The sequence below is a fragment of the Siniperca chuatsi genome, linkage group LG10 (assembly GCF_020085105.1).
Source record: "Siniperca chuatsi isolate FFG_IHB_CAS linkage group LG10, ASM2008510v1, whole genome shotgun sequence".
In the NCBI taxonomy this organism is placed as follows: domain Eukaryota; kingdom Metazoa; phylum Chordata; class Actinopteri; order Centrarchiformes; family Sinipercidae; genus Siniperca; species Siniperca chuatsi.
In genome coordinates this window covers 28,278,405-28,296,065 of record NC_058051.1, presented here as the reverse complement: position 1 = coordinate 28,296,065, position 17,661 = coordinate 28,278,405, and the positions used below count along the sequence as shown (strand labels likewise).

At 39.8% G+C, this 17,661-nt stretch overlaps 1 protein-coding gene across 1 annotated transcript; it reads left to right on the top strand.

The window, feature by feature from the left end:
- The first annotated feature begins 1,787 nt into the window (after positions 1 to 1,787).
- sox18 (SRY-box transcription factor 18) lies at positions 1,788 to 10,514 on the top strand. The gene is made up of 2 exons (XM_044210108.1): positions 1,788 to 2,636; positions 5,159 to 10,514. Exons 1-2 carry the CDS (start codon positions 2,231 to 2,233, stop codon positions 6,571 to 6,573), a joined length of 1,821 nt encoding a protein of 606 aa, XP_044066043.1. The 5' UTR covers positions 1,788 to 2,230; the 3' UTR covers positions 6,574 to 10,514.
- The last annotated feature ends 7,147 nt before the right edge of the window (positions 10,515 to 17,661 follow it).

The window sequence follows — 17,661 nt, the reverse complement described above, 5'->3', positions numbered from 1 at the left end:
ATGCCCACATTTGTTAATATTGCTTCTAATCTTCTCTGATTAATTTCCCCACATCTCAAAGTAGCTCACGAATGCAACACTGTTCTGTGGCTGACTGTCATGCTTTCAGATTCTCTGACCAGCACACGAAAGCACCACGTGTCAATGTGTTGTCCCTTTTTTTCCTGTACAATGAAAAGGTGACGTTGATGGATTATTTCACTGAGGTGGTTTTTGCTCAAGATAAAACATTTTCAACTCAGGCGGGGGTGTCTTCGCCTCAGTTCGTCACACCTAGAGAGAATGTGCATCTGTTCATGTTTATGTATGCAATCGCACCACACCTTTAGCATGTGATTTGATAGCATGTGATGCAGTACGGCAGTGCAGTGGCCAAGTACGGTAACCGATGCATGAAAAATGTTCCTGTGTTTTACAACTTTTTTGAGCATTTTTTTTTCAAAGGTATTCGGTGATATGAAACAAAGAAAAGCAGCAAATTCTCCCTTTTGAATAATTGAAAATAGAGAACGGCATTTTTGCTAAATTGTTTAATCACTACATGCAACTACTATATTTCACGTCACAGTGCATTTTAAGTGCAGTTCAGTATCTTGTGCGAGCAACTGTTCTGCTGCTGCATCAGTCAAACCTGAAACTTTGCTGTTAGAGCACAGAATGCCCGAACACCGTCAGCACCACCACCCACCCCAATCCAGCCACTGACTGCCCCTCTCTCTCTCTCTCTCTCTCTCTCTCTCTCTCTCTCTCTCTCTCTCTCTCAAATCAATTCAGTTCAATTCAGCGGGCTTTACTGGCATGGGAAACAGCTGTTAACATTGCCAAAGCAAGTGTGAAATAAAAACATATACATAAACAGAAGAAATGTGCTACTAGAATACAGATTAGTAAGATGATAATAATAATAAACTACATATACTACAAATGTAGACTTGCAGTTAAAAGATACAAATACAAAATAAGTAAACGTAAAGACGAGCTACTGTAACAAAGAGTTTCCCTACGGGGATCAATAAAGTATTTCTGATTCTGATTCTGATTCTGACCCTGAAACTTCTCTCTCTCTCTTTCTCTCTCAGGGAGTTGTTGTTAAACTCAGCCGCTAATCGCTTTGGTTGGGACTGTGGTCGACTGTGTTACCGCTGTCCTGCCCTCAAATACACACACACACACACACACTGTAAGCCCGCACTAACACATATAGAAACACATAATATATGTGTGTGTATTCATGTTTTGTCTCTCATTTGTGTGCAAACGTAATTATACATGTGTCGCCTTGGTCTCATTTTAATGTGTGTGTGATTGTTTCATGCGTGTGTTAGAGTATGTATCTGTGCATTTATGTATGCATGTGTGTCTGAATGTGTGTGTGCTACAGTTTACATGCGTGAGTGTGTTGAATGTGTGTATTTGTGTGTGTGAGAAGCTTCATTCTCAGTTGGGCAGAACAATGGAACCTCTCTGATTACATCTCTCTGTACAGGCGGACACTGTGTGTGTGTGTGTGTGTGTGTGTGTGTGTGTGTGTGTGTGTGTGTGTGTGTGTGTGTGTGTGTGTGTGTGTGTGTGTGAAGCTTCAGGGGGGAGGAAAGGGTGGCGGTCACGGACGAGGAAAGAGGGGGAGGCAATGTTTGGACCTGCCCCCTCCCTCCTTTACTCTGTCTTCCATACACACTCATCCCTTTCCCTCGCGCCCGCCTGGCGTCTCATTGGTTAAATCCCCAGCTATATATTTATGTGATTGGTCAGGGCGGAGTATATATGCTCAGCGTGGGTCGGTTAAATCTGGCCACAAGTTTCAAAACTTTCAAAGAGGGCAGACAGACAGAGAGACAGTGAGTCGGAAAGCCTGTGAAGGAGGGGAATCAAGCTTTGGACAAACCGCTGCACCACACACTCCAAACAAGAACTGTTGTCTTTTGAGAAAAAAAGAAGTGAAGAAAAGAAAGAGGCAGAATCATTGTGGATCATTTTCAGGGGGAATATCCTGCACCACAACTTGTTTGTTTTCTCTTTCTTTCTCGTCTTCCCCCTCCTCTCAGATCTCGATGCTTTGCTTTGGGATTTGTGCTCCAAATCCATCAAAATCCTCTCTTGATCTTTCCCTTTGTCATCTGAAACATTTTGATTTACAAATTTCTTCCAGAACTTTGCAACCCAACAAACTGAGACAGACGTTTGCAGAATTTCACTTGGACTAAAAGTTGAATCCAAGCCCGGTTCTGGAATGAATTTAACTGAGCCCAGCTTATCTAGAGAGACTCTTCTGCATGCCACCCGGGTGTCTCTCGGGGGCCCCTGGGCGTCCAGGACCCCTAGCCCTGCTTCTGATTCTGAAATGGGTTTTGAGCAGAACCTCTCCGGGGACTGCAGTTCTCCCGATGGCCTTGGACCTGGGAACATGAGGAGAACAGAACCAAGGATTTCTCTCACGCCACGTTCAGGGGGACAGAGTCCGGACCTGACCCAGGCTGGAGGTGTGTCGGCCGGCATGGCTGATGGGAAGGCCGTTGGGGGTGAGCAGAGGATCCGCAGGCCCATGAATGCCTTCATGGTCTGGGCTAAAGATGAGAGGAAGCGACTGGCCGTGCAGAACCCTGACCTGCACAACGCTGTGCTCAGCAAGATGCTCGGTAAGACAAGGAACAAAAAGCCTAATCAGGGCCAAAAAAACTATATTTAGGGCATCAAAACTTTCCAGTGCCATCAGACTGATGAAATTCAATTAGGGTTGACAGCTTTTTAAAAGTTTATCAGTAGAAAAAATTCTCAGAATCATCAGACCTCGGTAAGTCTATGGGCTAAGAGCATCTTAGTCTTAAGATTGGTTTTGGGAAACAGGGGCCCTGAACAGTTTAGATTGTCTGAACCAACATATCAAACAAAAGTTTTATTAAGTGACTTTCAGGTATTTAATTGCTACTAAATATTTGAGTTTTTCTCAGTTTTTCTTTGACCAGTATTGCTTAGTGTGACAAACCCCACCCATCTGAGTAATTGTAGTCCCCGTACTGTTAATGCTAATACGAACCATGGAGTGCACCATAGTAGAGTTACTTTAAAAAAATGTCTGACACACAAATATACATATTTATATGACTACACAATATACATATTAGATTCCATGACAAAACTGTCAAAAATCATCCCTCATTTAAGTATGACTTAAAAGCAATACAGTTTTGGTCCCATAATGTTTATTTTATATATATATATATATCTGTGAACATATTGAGATTACCAATTTACTGAGTTGCCAGGTTTGAGGGGTTTTAAGTGTTAACTACTTCACTCTTTACCGCTGAAGCAGTAAGCTGTCATCAGTAATAAATTATGATTGGCTGAAGAACAACTGTACAGCTTCACATGGTTTAGCTGATATTCTTATGTAACATTCAAACATTCAACTTGAAGTGAGATTAATATAATATTTCATGCCTAGATCTCCACATTAAAGTGATCTCTAGAGCATCAAACCCTCACTTGAAAGGTGTAAAAAGTTTGTAGAGTGGGGAAAAAATGTCCATAGAAACTTCTCAAACCACTCCTGCAGCATAAATCACTTCTCCGCTGTCCATCATGTTCTCATTATGTTCCAAACTCCATAGTTTTGTCAAAATATGGAATCCACTGTAACCAACATGAATCCAAGTGACCACAACCGCTGTTCTCCACCAGTGAGGAAACGTTTTACGACCACCTTTTAACTGTACAGGGGGTGAGGATTTGATATAAAAGATTTTGGGTGGAGTATTTATTTATATATTTATTTTTATTTAGTCCTTTATTTAAACAGGTAGTCTCATTGAGTATCAATTTAAGCGTATTGGAGTCAGGGGTCAGGGCTCAGGGCTTATAGTGCATTGTTCATTTTGCCATGATTATGTAAGACAGGACTGATGCAAACTAAGTTAGATGTTTACTTTTAATGCATTGTTATTTGAGTAAATATGGAGACTATTCAATCAACTGATTAAATTCCAAGAGTGGGAATCGTGTGTACAAGTCAAAGTAGGATTAATTAGTAAAATTAGATTTGAATAATTTCTAACTCAATTTGTGTAAATAAAGAAAAGCACAACAAAGTAAGATTACATGTAGCATGTATAAGTGCATGTAGCAGTTTTTACTGGCTTGTTTTTCTGTTACTTTAGAGAGTAATTCTCATACAGTGTCTAAGATTCACACAAAGTCTGCTGAGCTCATTTGCAGCTTGAGATTTTCAAGTTTCTGGAAGAAAGCATGCTTCTCATATCTCAAGGCTGCTGGTGTCTACAACCACAAGACAAACTGGGAATATAAGCACGTAATATAATGTATGAATACATCAGACAGGTGGCTACAATTCATGGGAGTTTTTGTGTCTAAGCAGCTTTAAGACGAGATAACTTTAAGAACCGCCACAAAATGAATCTGTGTGGGACATCTTATAGACTGAATTATCAACAGTATTTCAGGACTTTGAACAACACACAGACATGCAGAAACATGTTTTCTTACTGTTCCTGTTTTAGGCATTGCAGAAACATTACCTGTTTTAAATTAGCATTTTAGCAGTTCCCAGGTAGTGTTGTGGCTGTCACCTGAGCTGTTTGAGGGTGAGAACTTTAGTGGCTTCGGTGTAAATGCCGCTGTCATTGTGAGAGTTTTTATTTTGTTTTTTTCCATCACTGCTGTTTTATTAGATTAGACCTAACACACTTCCAGGCGGATCACCAGAATGTTCTGGAACCACAGCAGAGCCTTAAACGTGTACACTGACATTACAAATACATTTAGCACATAATAATGTGGATACCAACAACACCAAATATTGATTGATTGATTTTGCTAATCAATTGCTCTTTTAAGTTATTTCTACACAAAAATGTTGGCATTTCACAGGTTCCAGCTCCTCAAACATGGGCATTTTCCACAATTTTATGATATTTTGTAGACCAAACAATTAATTGATAATTAAGAAATAATCATCAGATTAATCATAAATTAGAGCCCTAGAACCTACTGTCTGATGAAGATTTTGTTGACTTTGATTTGGTAATGATTGTTAGTGTGATATTAATAGGAATCCTTTTTTTGCACCTTCTTTCTTTGTTCAAGGCCCTAAGATGATGAAAATATTATTTTATAATTTTGTCTTCTCTGTACCTTTCAGGTCAGTCTTGGAAGGCCCTGAGTGCTACAGACAAGCGGCCATTTGTGGAGGAAGCAGAACGTCTCCGTGTCCAGCACCTCCAGGATCACCCAAATTACAAGTACAGGCCTCGTCGCAAAAAGACCACCAAAAAACTAAAGCGGGTTGAACCAGGTCTTCTGCTTCACAGCTTAGCCCAGGGTGGGGCACCAGGCCTTGGATTAGGACATGGTGTCAGCCCCTTGGGCGCAGAAAGTATCTCTGGAGGTTCTGCTTATGGACATCCAGGTGCCCACCCTCCGCATCACCATCACTCCCACCACTTGCTGCCCTCTCTTGGGCACTTCAGGGACCTCCAGGCCCCAGGACACCCAGAGCTGGAGAGCTATGGCCTACCAACTCCGGAGATGTCCCCTCTGGATATTCTGGAAGATGGAGCTGGGGAATCTGTGTTTTTCCCCCAACATATGCAAGAGGAGGCAGGGATGGGAGGTTGGAGTGGGTACCACCACCACCTTCATCATCATAACCAGCATTACGGCCATAATTACAACAACCATAGTCACCACAACTCCATACATGGTGCAGCAACATATGTTCAGAGTTCAGGTATGAGTGTTGGTACAAGTGTAAGCACCGGTATGAATTCCAGTTTGAGTCCTGGTAGAATTTCCAGAGTTGATTCCAGAATGAGTTCGGTCGAGTCAAATATGAGCTCAAGCATGAGTTCAGTCACCTCGGTTTTGGCAAGTTCGGTCAACTCTAGGTTAAATCCTACTCACACATCCAGTCACCACATCACCTTGAGGAGTCCTGTAAAGTGCCCACCACCTCCATCCGACTCCTCCTCCCCCATTTCCTACCCCCAGCCCTCCATCAACCTCCCTGAGCCGATAAAATCCCACCAAACGCCACATCAAGCCACTGCTCCTGTCGGCTACTTCAGCCAAATGTATGGGAACAGCACCCCGAATGCTGCATATTACATGCCCTCTCACCTGGGTCAGCTTTCACCTCCTCCTGAATCTTCCCCTTCTTCCTGCTCGTCCTCCTCCATCCCCCCATCAACCTTCCCTCACGCTTTGCACTTAGACCCTTCAAATCCCGAGCCCTCCAGCCATTTGGGGTCTTCCTCTGCAGAGTTTTGGTCTGAGGTGGACAGGCATGAATTTGACCAGTATGTAAATGTTGGAAGGAATCGAGAGGAGGCCTACGGACGTGGTGGGGGCTGTGGGGGTGGGTCCAAAGTTCTGTGTGGGCGCAGTAGCAGTAGTGTAGGTAGTAGCATGAATAGCAGTGTTAACAGTATTATTAACAGGGATGTCAGTAGCATTTTGAATGGTGCTGGTGTGTGTGATGAAGCAAGCAGCCCTCTTATATCTGCTCTTTCTGATGCCAGCAGCGCTGTCTATTACAGTGCCTGTATCACTGGATAAATGATCTCATCTCTCATATGTACCTCCTTGTATACTGCACAGTTGGGTTTGGATCGTGTGAACCATTGTTACATGATAGGGAGGAAGTATGTCAGAAAGATTAGTTTTGGCTCATACTTTTAAGTCAAGTCATTGTCATGTCTTGCTTATCTCTCATAGATTCCAACCAAGTCAATTTAAAATGTTAAAGTTTTTCTAAATGCTGAAAAGAAAATGAGAGGTTTCATCCTACAAATGCTTGCTGGAGACAGAGCTGGGTAGAACCAAAAAAATGTAAAAAGAATTTAAAAAATTTGATAGCTGGGAAAAAATGTAAGAAATTACTCTAGAATGAAAATATAAATGCTAATTGCTTATTTTTAGATTAGTTAATGCATTCCTGAACATGATATTGAACAGTTGGCTGGCTAGCTAACCAGCTTTCCTTTATAGCTACAGGCTAGTTTAGACTTGGGAAGATAGGTATTTTAACTTGTTAGCATGGGTAATGCATGACCCACAGGATTGTTTTTTGGGGATTGATTTGTTGGAAATGCAAGGATTACTAGCTCTTGGCACCTTTGTAGGCAGAAGCTCAGCAGGTTTTGGCTTTTCCTGAGCAACCACAAAATCAGCTACTGCCAGTCACTTAACTAGTATAGCAGATGACATTAGCTAATGGGGTTAGCTAACTAAAAAAACTCACAATTTCTGTTGCATCACTCCAAGCTTGATGCTCTTTGTCAAGATGTTGTCTGGTGAATAGTACAGAAAAAAATGCATGGTGACATAGTGCATTGTCCTGCTCAGAGGTTACAATATTTTGACTTTAGGCAGTAAAGGTGCTTCTCCGAAAAAAAGAAAATGAAGAAATAGGCCTAAGTGTACTGGCTAGATTAACAGAAGGCAGCTGGACAGCACCTTAGAAAAGATTTGAGTTTTTCAGTTACTTACCAAGGGTGCTAGGTCTCTGTGTTAGCAAAATGTGTAATGCTAATGAACCGGGAGTCTTTATCAATAGCTGGATACATTTATGACCTGGAAATTGTTCTGGTGGCTACATAGTCTGAAGGATCCAAGGATGTGCAACAAGTGCTTGTCTTAGTCGAAGTGCCTTTGTGCAAAACACTAAGCTCCTACATGTTGCACAGATTTTGTTTCTCTGCACTCTAAGCCCTCTGGTGACAGACAGTACATGCTATAGGAAGATAAGATTATGCAAGCAAGATTATTTTTTTAATTGCACTGTGTGTCATCAGAAAAATCCGCAACTACGACAAATCTGAATTTCATGATCATCTCATATCATTTTTGACAATTAATCTCAGGACCAGACAAATATTCATCTCACTGAACTTCATGAAGTTTAGATTTATTCATCTCGTTCGTTAAATGGGAACATGAAGGACAATGAAGGACAAAGTCGGGAGATGGACAAAGAGAAAAAGACTAGATGGGAGAGACTTGATCCAGCCTCCAGGCACATATCTCTCAGCAGTGTTGTCGGGAAAGCCTTGGCCACAAACCCAGAGCAGACCACTGATGTCTCCCACAAACTTTCAGGATGTTTTACAAGCCGGGTCGGGTTCTTTCTGACCGTGATACATGCCGTTCCCTCTCTGTCTCAGTCCATGACAGGGCCTCATGTCAAACTCCATGCCAAAATCTGCAAGTTTTAAGTTGCTTTACTTCTTGGCAAACAAAGATATGTTGATGATTCAAAGATCATTCTTTTTAACCAGCAAGCCTCTTCGGTATAACAAGCATATCACTTGTTTAAACAAAATGTCCTTTTTCAAAGTTAAAAAGTGTAATTTAGTTCTACAAATAACAGAAGATTTGGTTCCTCAAATGAAGTGCCATTGGAACAAGTCTTGTGTGGTAGATCATGAAAACAGCTTCACTTAACACTTGCATATTTGTATGCAAAGCAACATTGTACTCCTAGATATTGGTAAGCAGTTTGACCATTTAATTACAAATTGTTCATTCTTAATTTCATTAAAACATTTACGGATAATGGTTCATGCGTTAGGTCTTATTAGTTTTGGAAACCTTGGTTTGATGTAGCCATTTACTGTATATATAGATGCTATGCCTCTTGGTAGTATGTGAAGGAGAAATTGAGACTATGAAATGTTCTCTTTGCACTGGGTTTAAAGTCTTAGCTGTACAGAAGGAACACTACTTATAAAAAGTCAAATGTCCATAATTTTAAATATGTTTTTGTCCAGAAAGGACTGTGTTTATGTTGTTGTTTTATAGATTATGTTTTATAAATTTATTTTCTTAAAGGAATAGTTTGACATTTTAGGAAATACCCTTATTCGCTATCTTGCTGAGAGTTATGATAAGATTGAAACCACTATCATGTCTGTGTGTTAAATACGGTGCTGGAGCCAGGAGGCGATTAGCCTATCATAGCATAAAGACAGGAATAAGGGGGAAACAGCTAGCTTACTTAAAAATTATTTTAAAAGTCCGCCTACCAGTACCTCTAATACTTACTAATTAACATGTTGTATCTAGTTTGTTTAATCTGTACACAAACAAACATTAAAATGGTAATTTATGATTTTGTTGTGTTGTGCAATTATTGCTTCTGCTGTTGTTTGCCAAGAAATAGTTACACTAGGTAACTCCGCGTAAAACCACAAATTGTTGGTTTTACCTTCCTGTTCGTGTACTTATTAAATAATAGAAATAAAAGGTGTTAATTAGTAAAATTTAGGTGGTGGTGATGTAAGCAGATTTTTTAACTTTGGACTGATCCAGGCTAGCCGTTTGCCCTGCTTGCAGTCCTTGTGCTAAGTTAGGCTAATTGCCTCCCGGCTCCAACTCCATGCTTATCCCACAGGAATGACAATGATAATGATATTCTCACCTCATTCTGAGCAAGAAAGCGAATAAACGGATTTTTGAAAAGGTTGAACTATTCCTTTAAAGATGATTTAAATATAAAAGTATTTGAGCATAGAGTTTCCTCTGTTTTTTTTTTTTTCTGTTCCTCCAAAATGTTGTGTATTATATACTTGCCTTCAAAAGGAAATCTATAATTGTTAAGTTCTCTTGTAGCTCTCTATGGATCTTTAATGGGTTACATGTTACACTTTGCTCTACCAGTGACACCGGCAAACGAGAAACTGTCCCACTGTTATTTACCCAAATGACTGGAAATTAAAATGAAAACTTGTGGTTTTGTTTGTGCTGAGAAAATGAAAAATCAACAGTTGTAGCCACTGTAGAGGTCTCTTTGTATGTGTTTATGTAGCATTTATCCTGTAATATTTTGTATACAGTGGGAGCAAAAAACAGAAGTCTCTTTTCAAGGATTTACCCTGCATCTGTTCTGCATTAGTCATACAGACAATACATTTTTTGTACATGAAACAGTAGAACAAAATCGAGTATCTTGTACAGTGAAACCAGTTATACTTACCACACTATTCCTTGTGGCCGCCATTGGTTGAAAACAGAGCAACAGTAGATTTTTCCTCTAGAGGATGGAGCCACAGAGAAGCAGAAGTTCAAGCAAAGTATTAAAAAATACTTTTACATCTGCATTTGACATTCTTTTCTGTTGACACCAAACAGAGTCTTGTTTCCATTTTAATTTACTGTGACACACAAAGAACATCAGAGAGACAGGCATTTTTTTAAGTCGTGCAATAACTCTGGGGCTTTTGGTAATAATTATCTGAAGAAAAAAAGAAACACCCAAGATTTTGGGATTAAAACAAAGGACATTTTCTCAGCAGTCATATAATGACAAATTAAAACCAGGATTTTCCCAGAAGTGTCACTGTGATACTTCTAAATCTATCTGACAGGGATCATTGTTATATTTTCTGTAGTAAATGGTTTTGTTTGTGTTTATATTTGACAAATGTGGGTTGACTGTAAATAGATCTGTTCTGTTTTATAAAATAATTTTACAAAATAAACAGGTTGCTAAGGTTGCACTTTGGTTTTGTGATATTCACATCTGAGAGCTGACAAACACAACAGAAGCATCGCATACAATTTTGTCTGATGAGAATAAATAATTAAATGTAGATCATGTGTTTAGCTAGTTTAGTAATGTATAGATTTGTGACACATTATGTGAACCTTTGTGATTTAATAACCACCTTGAATTTCATTCTGTCAGAATATCATGATTTGCATATTGTTTAAATTATGAAAAGTCTGTTTAGCCACATACTTTTAGTTATGTTTGGGTAAGTAAAACAAATTTGGTTCAGTTTAGGGTTAAGCAATTAAGTCATGGCTCCTTCCTGTAACCCTTTACTAATGGTGGTCCACCTTTAAAAATTCTTGTTGTGCAGACGAGCAAAACCACAGGGCTTGCAATTTTAGTGGAAATCCCAAAGTTTCAATAGACACCAAATCAGGTTAACTTTTGGGATATGTGCATAATATGGTGCACAAGGCACCCCGAATATTTCCATTCAATGTGAATCTACAGCAAAAAAACAAAACAAAAATATTCAAAACAAAGAAATTTCACTCAGTACAGTATATTCATACCATGTCTAGTGGTGTAATTCGGGGTGCCGACGCTGGCCCGAAGCTGGTTCGAGAGCTGCTAACTGGAGTTGACAGTGAGCCCAAATTGGCTCAGGTCTGCACTCCCAAAACCTGGTTGAATCTAGAAACCAGGTCTGGCTCACATTTGAACCTTTGATGCCAGAACACAGCCGACTGTGCCGACACTGAGCTACAATCAGCCTCAAAAGGCCAGGAGGTCACCGACTAAATTGCTATTTGCCACTTCACTCATTCCGCCTGACGTTGTGCTGTTATATAGTTTATTTTGTTTTGTTTTACACTAACCAATCAGAAGCAAGTGGCGTATTCATCGTTTTCATTTGACACAAAATCTATGGTAGCAGTTGCTAGGAGCAGTTAACTTAACATTTTTCACATTATTTGAAGGAATATGCAGATTTAACTGTTCTATAAGTTGACTACAACCACCTGTACAGGTTTTGCCATCTCATCCAGACCTATTGGAATCGCTGAACAAATCAGAAATGCGGGTGGCAATTCAGAGGTCTGGAACCAGGTTGGTCAAACTGTTGGAGAGACAGATGGACTGAATAACTTTGCAACCTACAATTTTTGTCGAACTATTATTGAAAATGCAGTGAAATAAGCAGCATGTTCCAGAACAAACACAGTAATTGCAGCGTATACAGTTGTATTTTTCAATGTCCACTGTGAAAGCTGTGGATCTCAGTCCTCGTGTCTCCTGGCCTTTTGATGGAAATGAGGAAGACGAGAAAAAGGGAGGGGTGGGAAAAGGAGGAGAAGAGGAGAACAGGGGGGAGACAGAAAGACAATCACCTCAGTGTTTGTGCGGTGCTGTAATCCTCTGTGATCTGCTCTGATTCTGTCCTCTCTGGGTTCAGATCCGATACTCAGCTAGTTTGGCTCGGCGGGACAGTTTCCCCCCGAACAAACCGCTGACGGACTCAAAAGAAAACATTTGAAACAAGGAAAAACTGTTCTCTCCTTCTCTCTTCTCTGACTGTCTGTTTTCGGTCTTGTTTTATTCCCTCTCAGCCCCCCAGTCACTGTAATTTTCTTTTTCTTTTTCTTCTGGTTTTCTTCTCTTTCCCACGAGTTTGATTCCTGCCTCTTGTTTTGTATTTGTCATCCCTTTTTCCTTTAATCTCACCAACTGTCTTCTTCTTCTTTCACACCGTTTTGAGTCATGTACTTTTTGTCAGCATTCACTTTTTCATGCTTTTTCTTTATGTTACCCCTTTTTACTCTTTCACTCCATCTTTCTCTCTTCCTCATTGCCCTCTTTTTCTCTCTTCCCCCCTCTTCATGCCAGCTTTCTCACATTTTGCTAAATTTCATTCCATCTCCTTCTCTTTCATCCTTTTATTTTCACCCCATTTACCTCCTCTCATCTTATCTCCTCATCTCCTTTTTAACCTCTTCATCCTCTTTTTTGCCTCTAACTTCTTGTTTCTAGTCAGTTTTCCTCTTACATTGTTCTTTTTTCATCACATTTAGCTCTTTTTCCCCATTTTCCCTCATGTTTTCATCAGATTTTTCTCCATTTCATTCCTCCTCCCTTTCACCCTATTTATCTTTTACTCCCTTATCTTTTCACCCAATCTTTCTCCTTTTTCTCCTTATCCCGACTGTTTTCCCTTTTTCGACCAAACTTTCTTCTTGTTTCACCCCATTTACCACTTTTTCACCTCGGTCCCCCACTCACTCTCACACTCTCCCACTTCCCCCCTCTTTTTGTCAGACTTGCAACTTTTTTATTAACATTTCCATTAGATTCAGTTATCTTTTGGTTGGAGAACAGAAGGTTTTACATATCTTTAGTGGACTGTAAAAACCAAACTGAGTGGTGTGGAGAATGTGTGTGTTTTCCACCACAGGGTCATGTACTCAGTGTGTGTGTTAGTGTAAGGGTTTTTAAGAGTGTGTGTGTGTTGCTGAGGTAACTGACAGGAATGTGAGCAACGAGGAGGAAACTCCTGTGGAAGTTTGGGATGTTCGGAAAGGGTGTGTGTGCCTCTGTATGTGTGTGTGTGTGTGTGTGTGTGTGTGTAGAGAGAGAGAGGAAGAGGTGTATATTTTTATGGGAACACCTCACCCCGCTGCTTGTTACCCTGACTGGAAAAGATAACACAAGGCTGGATTCCCCTGCTCCCAGCTAGAAATGAACACACGTGAGCTTCCAGGGTGTGTACATGATGTGTGTGTGTGTACTTGTACTTGCTACATAGTAAGGACTTGAACATGTTTTTTACCTACAGAGTGAGGACATTTTTGAAAATTTAGGACATTTTGGCCAGTCCTCACAACTTTAAAGGGCTGTTTGAAGGTTAAGACTTTGGGTTAGGGTAGAATTAGGTTAAGGTTGGGATAAGGGGCTAGGGAATGCATTATGATGGTCAATGAGTGTGTGTGTGTGTGTAAAACTTTAAATAATTTCAGTGTAGTTTCTGTTTGCAAACAGACAAGAACTTTCACATCAGTCTCTGTTGGTTTTGTGCTCTGTGGCGACCCAGCAAACAATTTTTGGTTGCTACAACGTTCCTGTTAAAATTCAAATTAAAATATGACTTCTTGAAGGGTTTCCTTCTTTCACAAGTTCTGAACGTTACTTAAAACTTCTTAAAACATCAATCTATAAAACTATCCAGTGTTTCAACACAACTTTTGTGACGAGAATCTAGATGGAAGGTAGGAAAGAAATAAATAAAGGGGACATTGAAGAAAAGTAGAAAGGAGGGAAGAATGTAATGAGGGGATAAAAAGCCTCAGCTGGTTTTCTGGGAGCCTCATACTAACGACAAGACTCTTGTTCACCAATAAAAAGTTCCAGCATGTAACACTTTTTAAAATTTTAAAATTGTCATGCTTTAGTACCTGATCTTGCGACCCTTTGTTCTTGATGAAGGTTCCTGTGTCAAGATATAGTTTTAAAACCTTCATCATTTCAGTTTTGTTCTCATATGTTGCATATTGGTTGTTGTGTTTAATCAAATTACCACATAGCAAACCTGGAAGCAGGTAGTATCTAGCATTGAAAAACTGTACACAATGCACACAGCGGGGGGGGGGGGGGAGAAATAAGGGTACAGTATCTCATTTTTCGTCCCCTAGAAAGTTTATACGCCCATGTTGGTATCTCCTTAAAGAATGTGCATGTCTGGGGATTTCTTCATTATTGTGCTCACACTGTGAATGTATGGTGAGAGAGACAGAGAGTGCTAGAGACACTGAGGAGCAAAAAACTCCAGAGAGAAATACAGGGAGAGGCAGAGAGAATGGAATTTGTACATCCATGTGTTTGAGAAAAAGAGACTGATTAAGAGAGAGAGACTATGCAAGACAGTTAGAGAGAGAGAGAGCGTTAGAGAGAGAGAGCAAGAGAGAGAGAGAGAGAGAGCAAGAGAGAGAGGGATTTTCCCGTCTCTTTCTGTCTCTGTAGTGTTTTATTGGCCACATGTGGTTAGGATGTCAGATCAGTCACCACAACTACACACTGACTCACTAACTATGTGTGTGTGTGTGTGTGTGTGTGTGTGTGTGTGTGTGTGTGTGTGTGTGTGTGTGTGTGTGGTTGTCCATGTGTGTGTGATTTCGCAGAGTCTGATGTGAGATGACAGCTGGTTTACACTGTAAATGTGTTTGTTTGTGAGTTTGTGCAACTTGCAACTTCTTTGTGTATACTGTAATGTTCTTGCATGAAGGTTTGTGTATCTGTTGTGTGTGTGTGTCCAGAATTGGAAGCATGTATATGTGTCTGTGTGTGTGACCAAAACTTTCTATTTTATGTCCATGTGCTTTTGAATTTCCACTCGGACTCTAACCGCTGAACATGAAATAAATGGCGTGTGTGTGTGTGTGTGTCTGTCCTACACATTGTTGCATATTAAATAGGAATTGACGACAGATACAGTCGAGACTCAAAGTCTTGCCTCAGTGTTTTATGTGCAGATATGTGACTTTTGTCTTTGAATATCTTTTTGTATTTTTTTTTTCTCTTTAAACCTCAACCTAAAAGTCCCAATTAAACGCTGAGTCCCTTTTACTGGCTGGGTGTGGCCACACGTTTTGACAAATAAACGCAGGTCTCAATTAGACGCCGGGTCTGGTTTTTATAGAAGTTCTCTGGATGTACAAAACCTCTTAAAGCCCACCGGCTCACCCGCTTCAGCTACTTCTAAGCTGCTTAGATTGCGCATACGTATATAAATGTTTCAGTTTTTTATCAATATGGACATTCTACACATCGTTAGATTTGGTTATTTTCTCCACAATTCAATCGTTCAGTTAATTCTATGGAAACTACGAGCACCACAGTATAATTCATTCAGATTTACCGGCATGGTAAACAAGAGAGATGGGAAAAAAAGTGTTGAAGCGGTCATAAAGTCCGAATATGTGTCCGTTCCTCGATTATTTATATTCCTGTAGTCCGTAAGGGTCGACCGATCGAAAGAATCAAAATGTTTTTTATAAAAATGAATCAAAGTTGTAGATATTGTCATGTGAAGTCCGTTTCTCACCGTCTGCTAGCTTTGTTCGTCTCTCTCTCTCTCTCTCTCTCTCTCTCTGAGCTAGATGAAATGAATGATTCATAATTGATATGTTATTCGAAAGCCTAATTTTTATACAAGTAATGTACAGTTTTGCAGGACGGAAATGATGAATTGGCAGTCCCGAGTGGAATAACTAGCTAGGCTATGCGTGAGCAGATGTAAAGGGCCTCGGTCCCAGCAGAGTCGTCCTGCCTAATGCCTGTCCATTTTCCCTCATTTACCTGGCTAATACTGCCACATTGTGGGAATATTGTGGGAATCAATACAAGTAATAATTATACTGGTTCAAATAAACAATTTGATAGTATTTCCCGTCTTTGCTGAGCAAGAGTTTTTAAAGGCCTGTCCCATATAGACGCCTGTCCCAAATATAGGCAGGTTGAGTTCAGTGATTGAAGCAAAGCCCGGGCTATTAACTGAAGTTTCACTGTATTCACATTTGGTGGTCTAATAAACATATTTGACCATCTGTTTATCAGTGTGATTTGTCACGATGATTTAAGTATTTTAATGAAGGTTCTTGTATGAGGATCATAGTTTGTACATCTGTCTACATTAACAACTCAGTTTCATGCAAAGAAACTGTAGCTGCTAGAAACCACTGATAGAAATCACAGATGGAATAATATGGTAATCTTCATATTAATATAAAACAGAAGATTATATGCTGCAGAGCCATGAGTCTTCAGGCCTCTGGATCTGGCTCTATCACGGAGGAATCGTATGTTAGTTAATTACTGTGCTACTACAACTTTTCATAGACGTGGTGGGCTCATCTGTGTCATTTTCACAAACTTAACCCAACACAGAAAAGGCAGACATTCTTCAACTGGTTGTATCTTCTTTTTTTTTTAACTGATCAAATAAAAGAAAAACTATGGCCGTATGATGAGAACTGCAAATTATGTTCCACGATGGTGCCAGTTCACTTCAATGAAAGTTGAGTGCCAATGCTAAAAAAAATGTTTTTCTCCTTCATTTGCAAATTCATAATACAAAGAGTAATAATTAAGAGTTTGCTAAGCCCTCTCCCCAAATGGCAACTGTCCAATTATAATTTAACAACTGTAACTAGTTAAGGCAGTTTCTGTCTTTGGATTTCTCCACATGTTGCAGGGGTGTGCATGGAGCTCTAGTAACACAATTAAAAACACACTAGCAAAAGTTAAAGGATTAGATTAAACAGTGTTTGTTTACTCTAAAATAAGCCAATAACATTAGCATGCCTAGCTAACTAGTTACCTACAATATATCCATTTATATCCATTCCATATATTCATTCTAGGGCAAAGGATTAGCCTATAATTAGCTAACTGCATTACTATTTGGGTTTACTGGTGAGGTTAGAAAAGGTTCTGTTCAGGACTGGAACATTTACTGTGTGGTAGCGGGTGTAACACTGCTCATGGATGCTACAAACCGCTGTATCAGAGTTTAGGCTAACGTTAGCAGCTCTCTCCAGCTCTTTATTGGATTTTGATAAGTTTACCAAAGACAAAAAGTTGGAAAAAGTTTGTTTAAAAATACAATAAAGCATAAATCCAACCTCTGCGTTGTCTGTATAAGTAACTTAAAAGCTATATATATTGTAAACATTTGAACAGCATTATGTTATAAAGAAATAACAGCCTTGAATCACATTTCTTCTTATAATACTGTACTGTAAGGGCAAATCAGCTCTACTCTCCATTACAAGAACATGCTGCCCATGTATTTCCGTGTCCTCTACATGTTTTATCAACTGGTGAGCATACTACCTTTTTGTTGGGGGTGTGTAACTTTAGCCTCAGTCTTTTTCACATCATTACACAGCACTGAATTATCATGTATATCATATCAAGTATAGCCATCAAATGCATATCTAAAACCTTTTTTGTAGGTTTCTTATTTTCATTCAAGTCATCCGGAAACATTAAAAAGTCAGTCAGGGATGGTTTCGAGTCAAAGTTATTGAGCTACCAATCTACAGCTGATAAACCTGCCAGTGACAGTTGTCATTTCAGCAAAATTGACAGCACCAAAT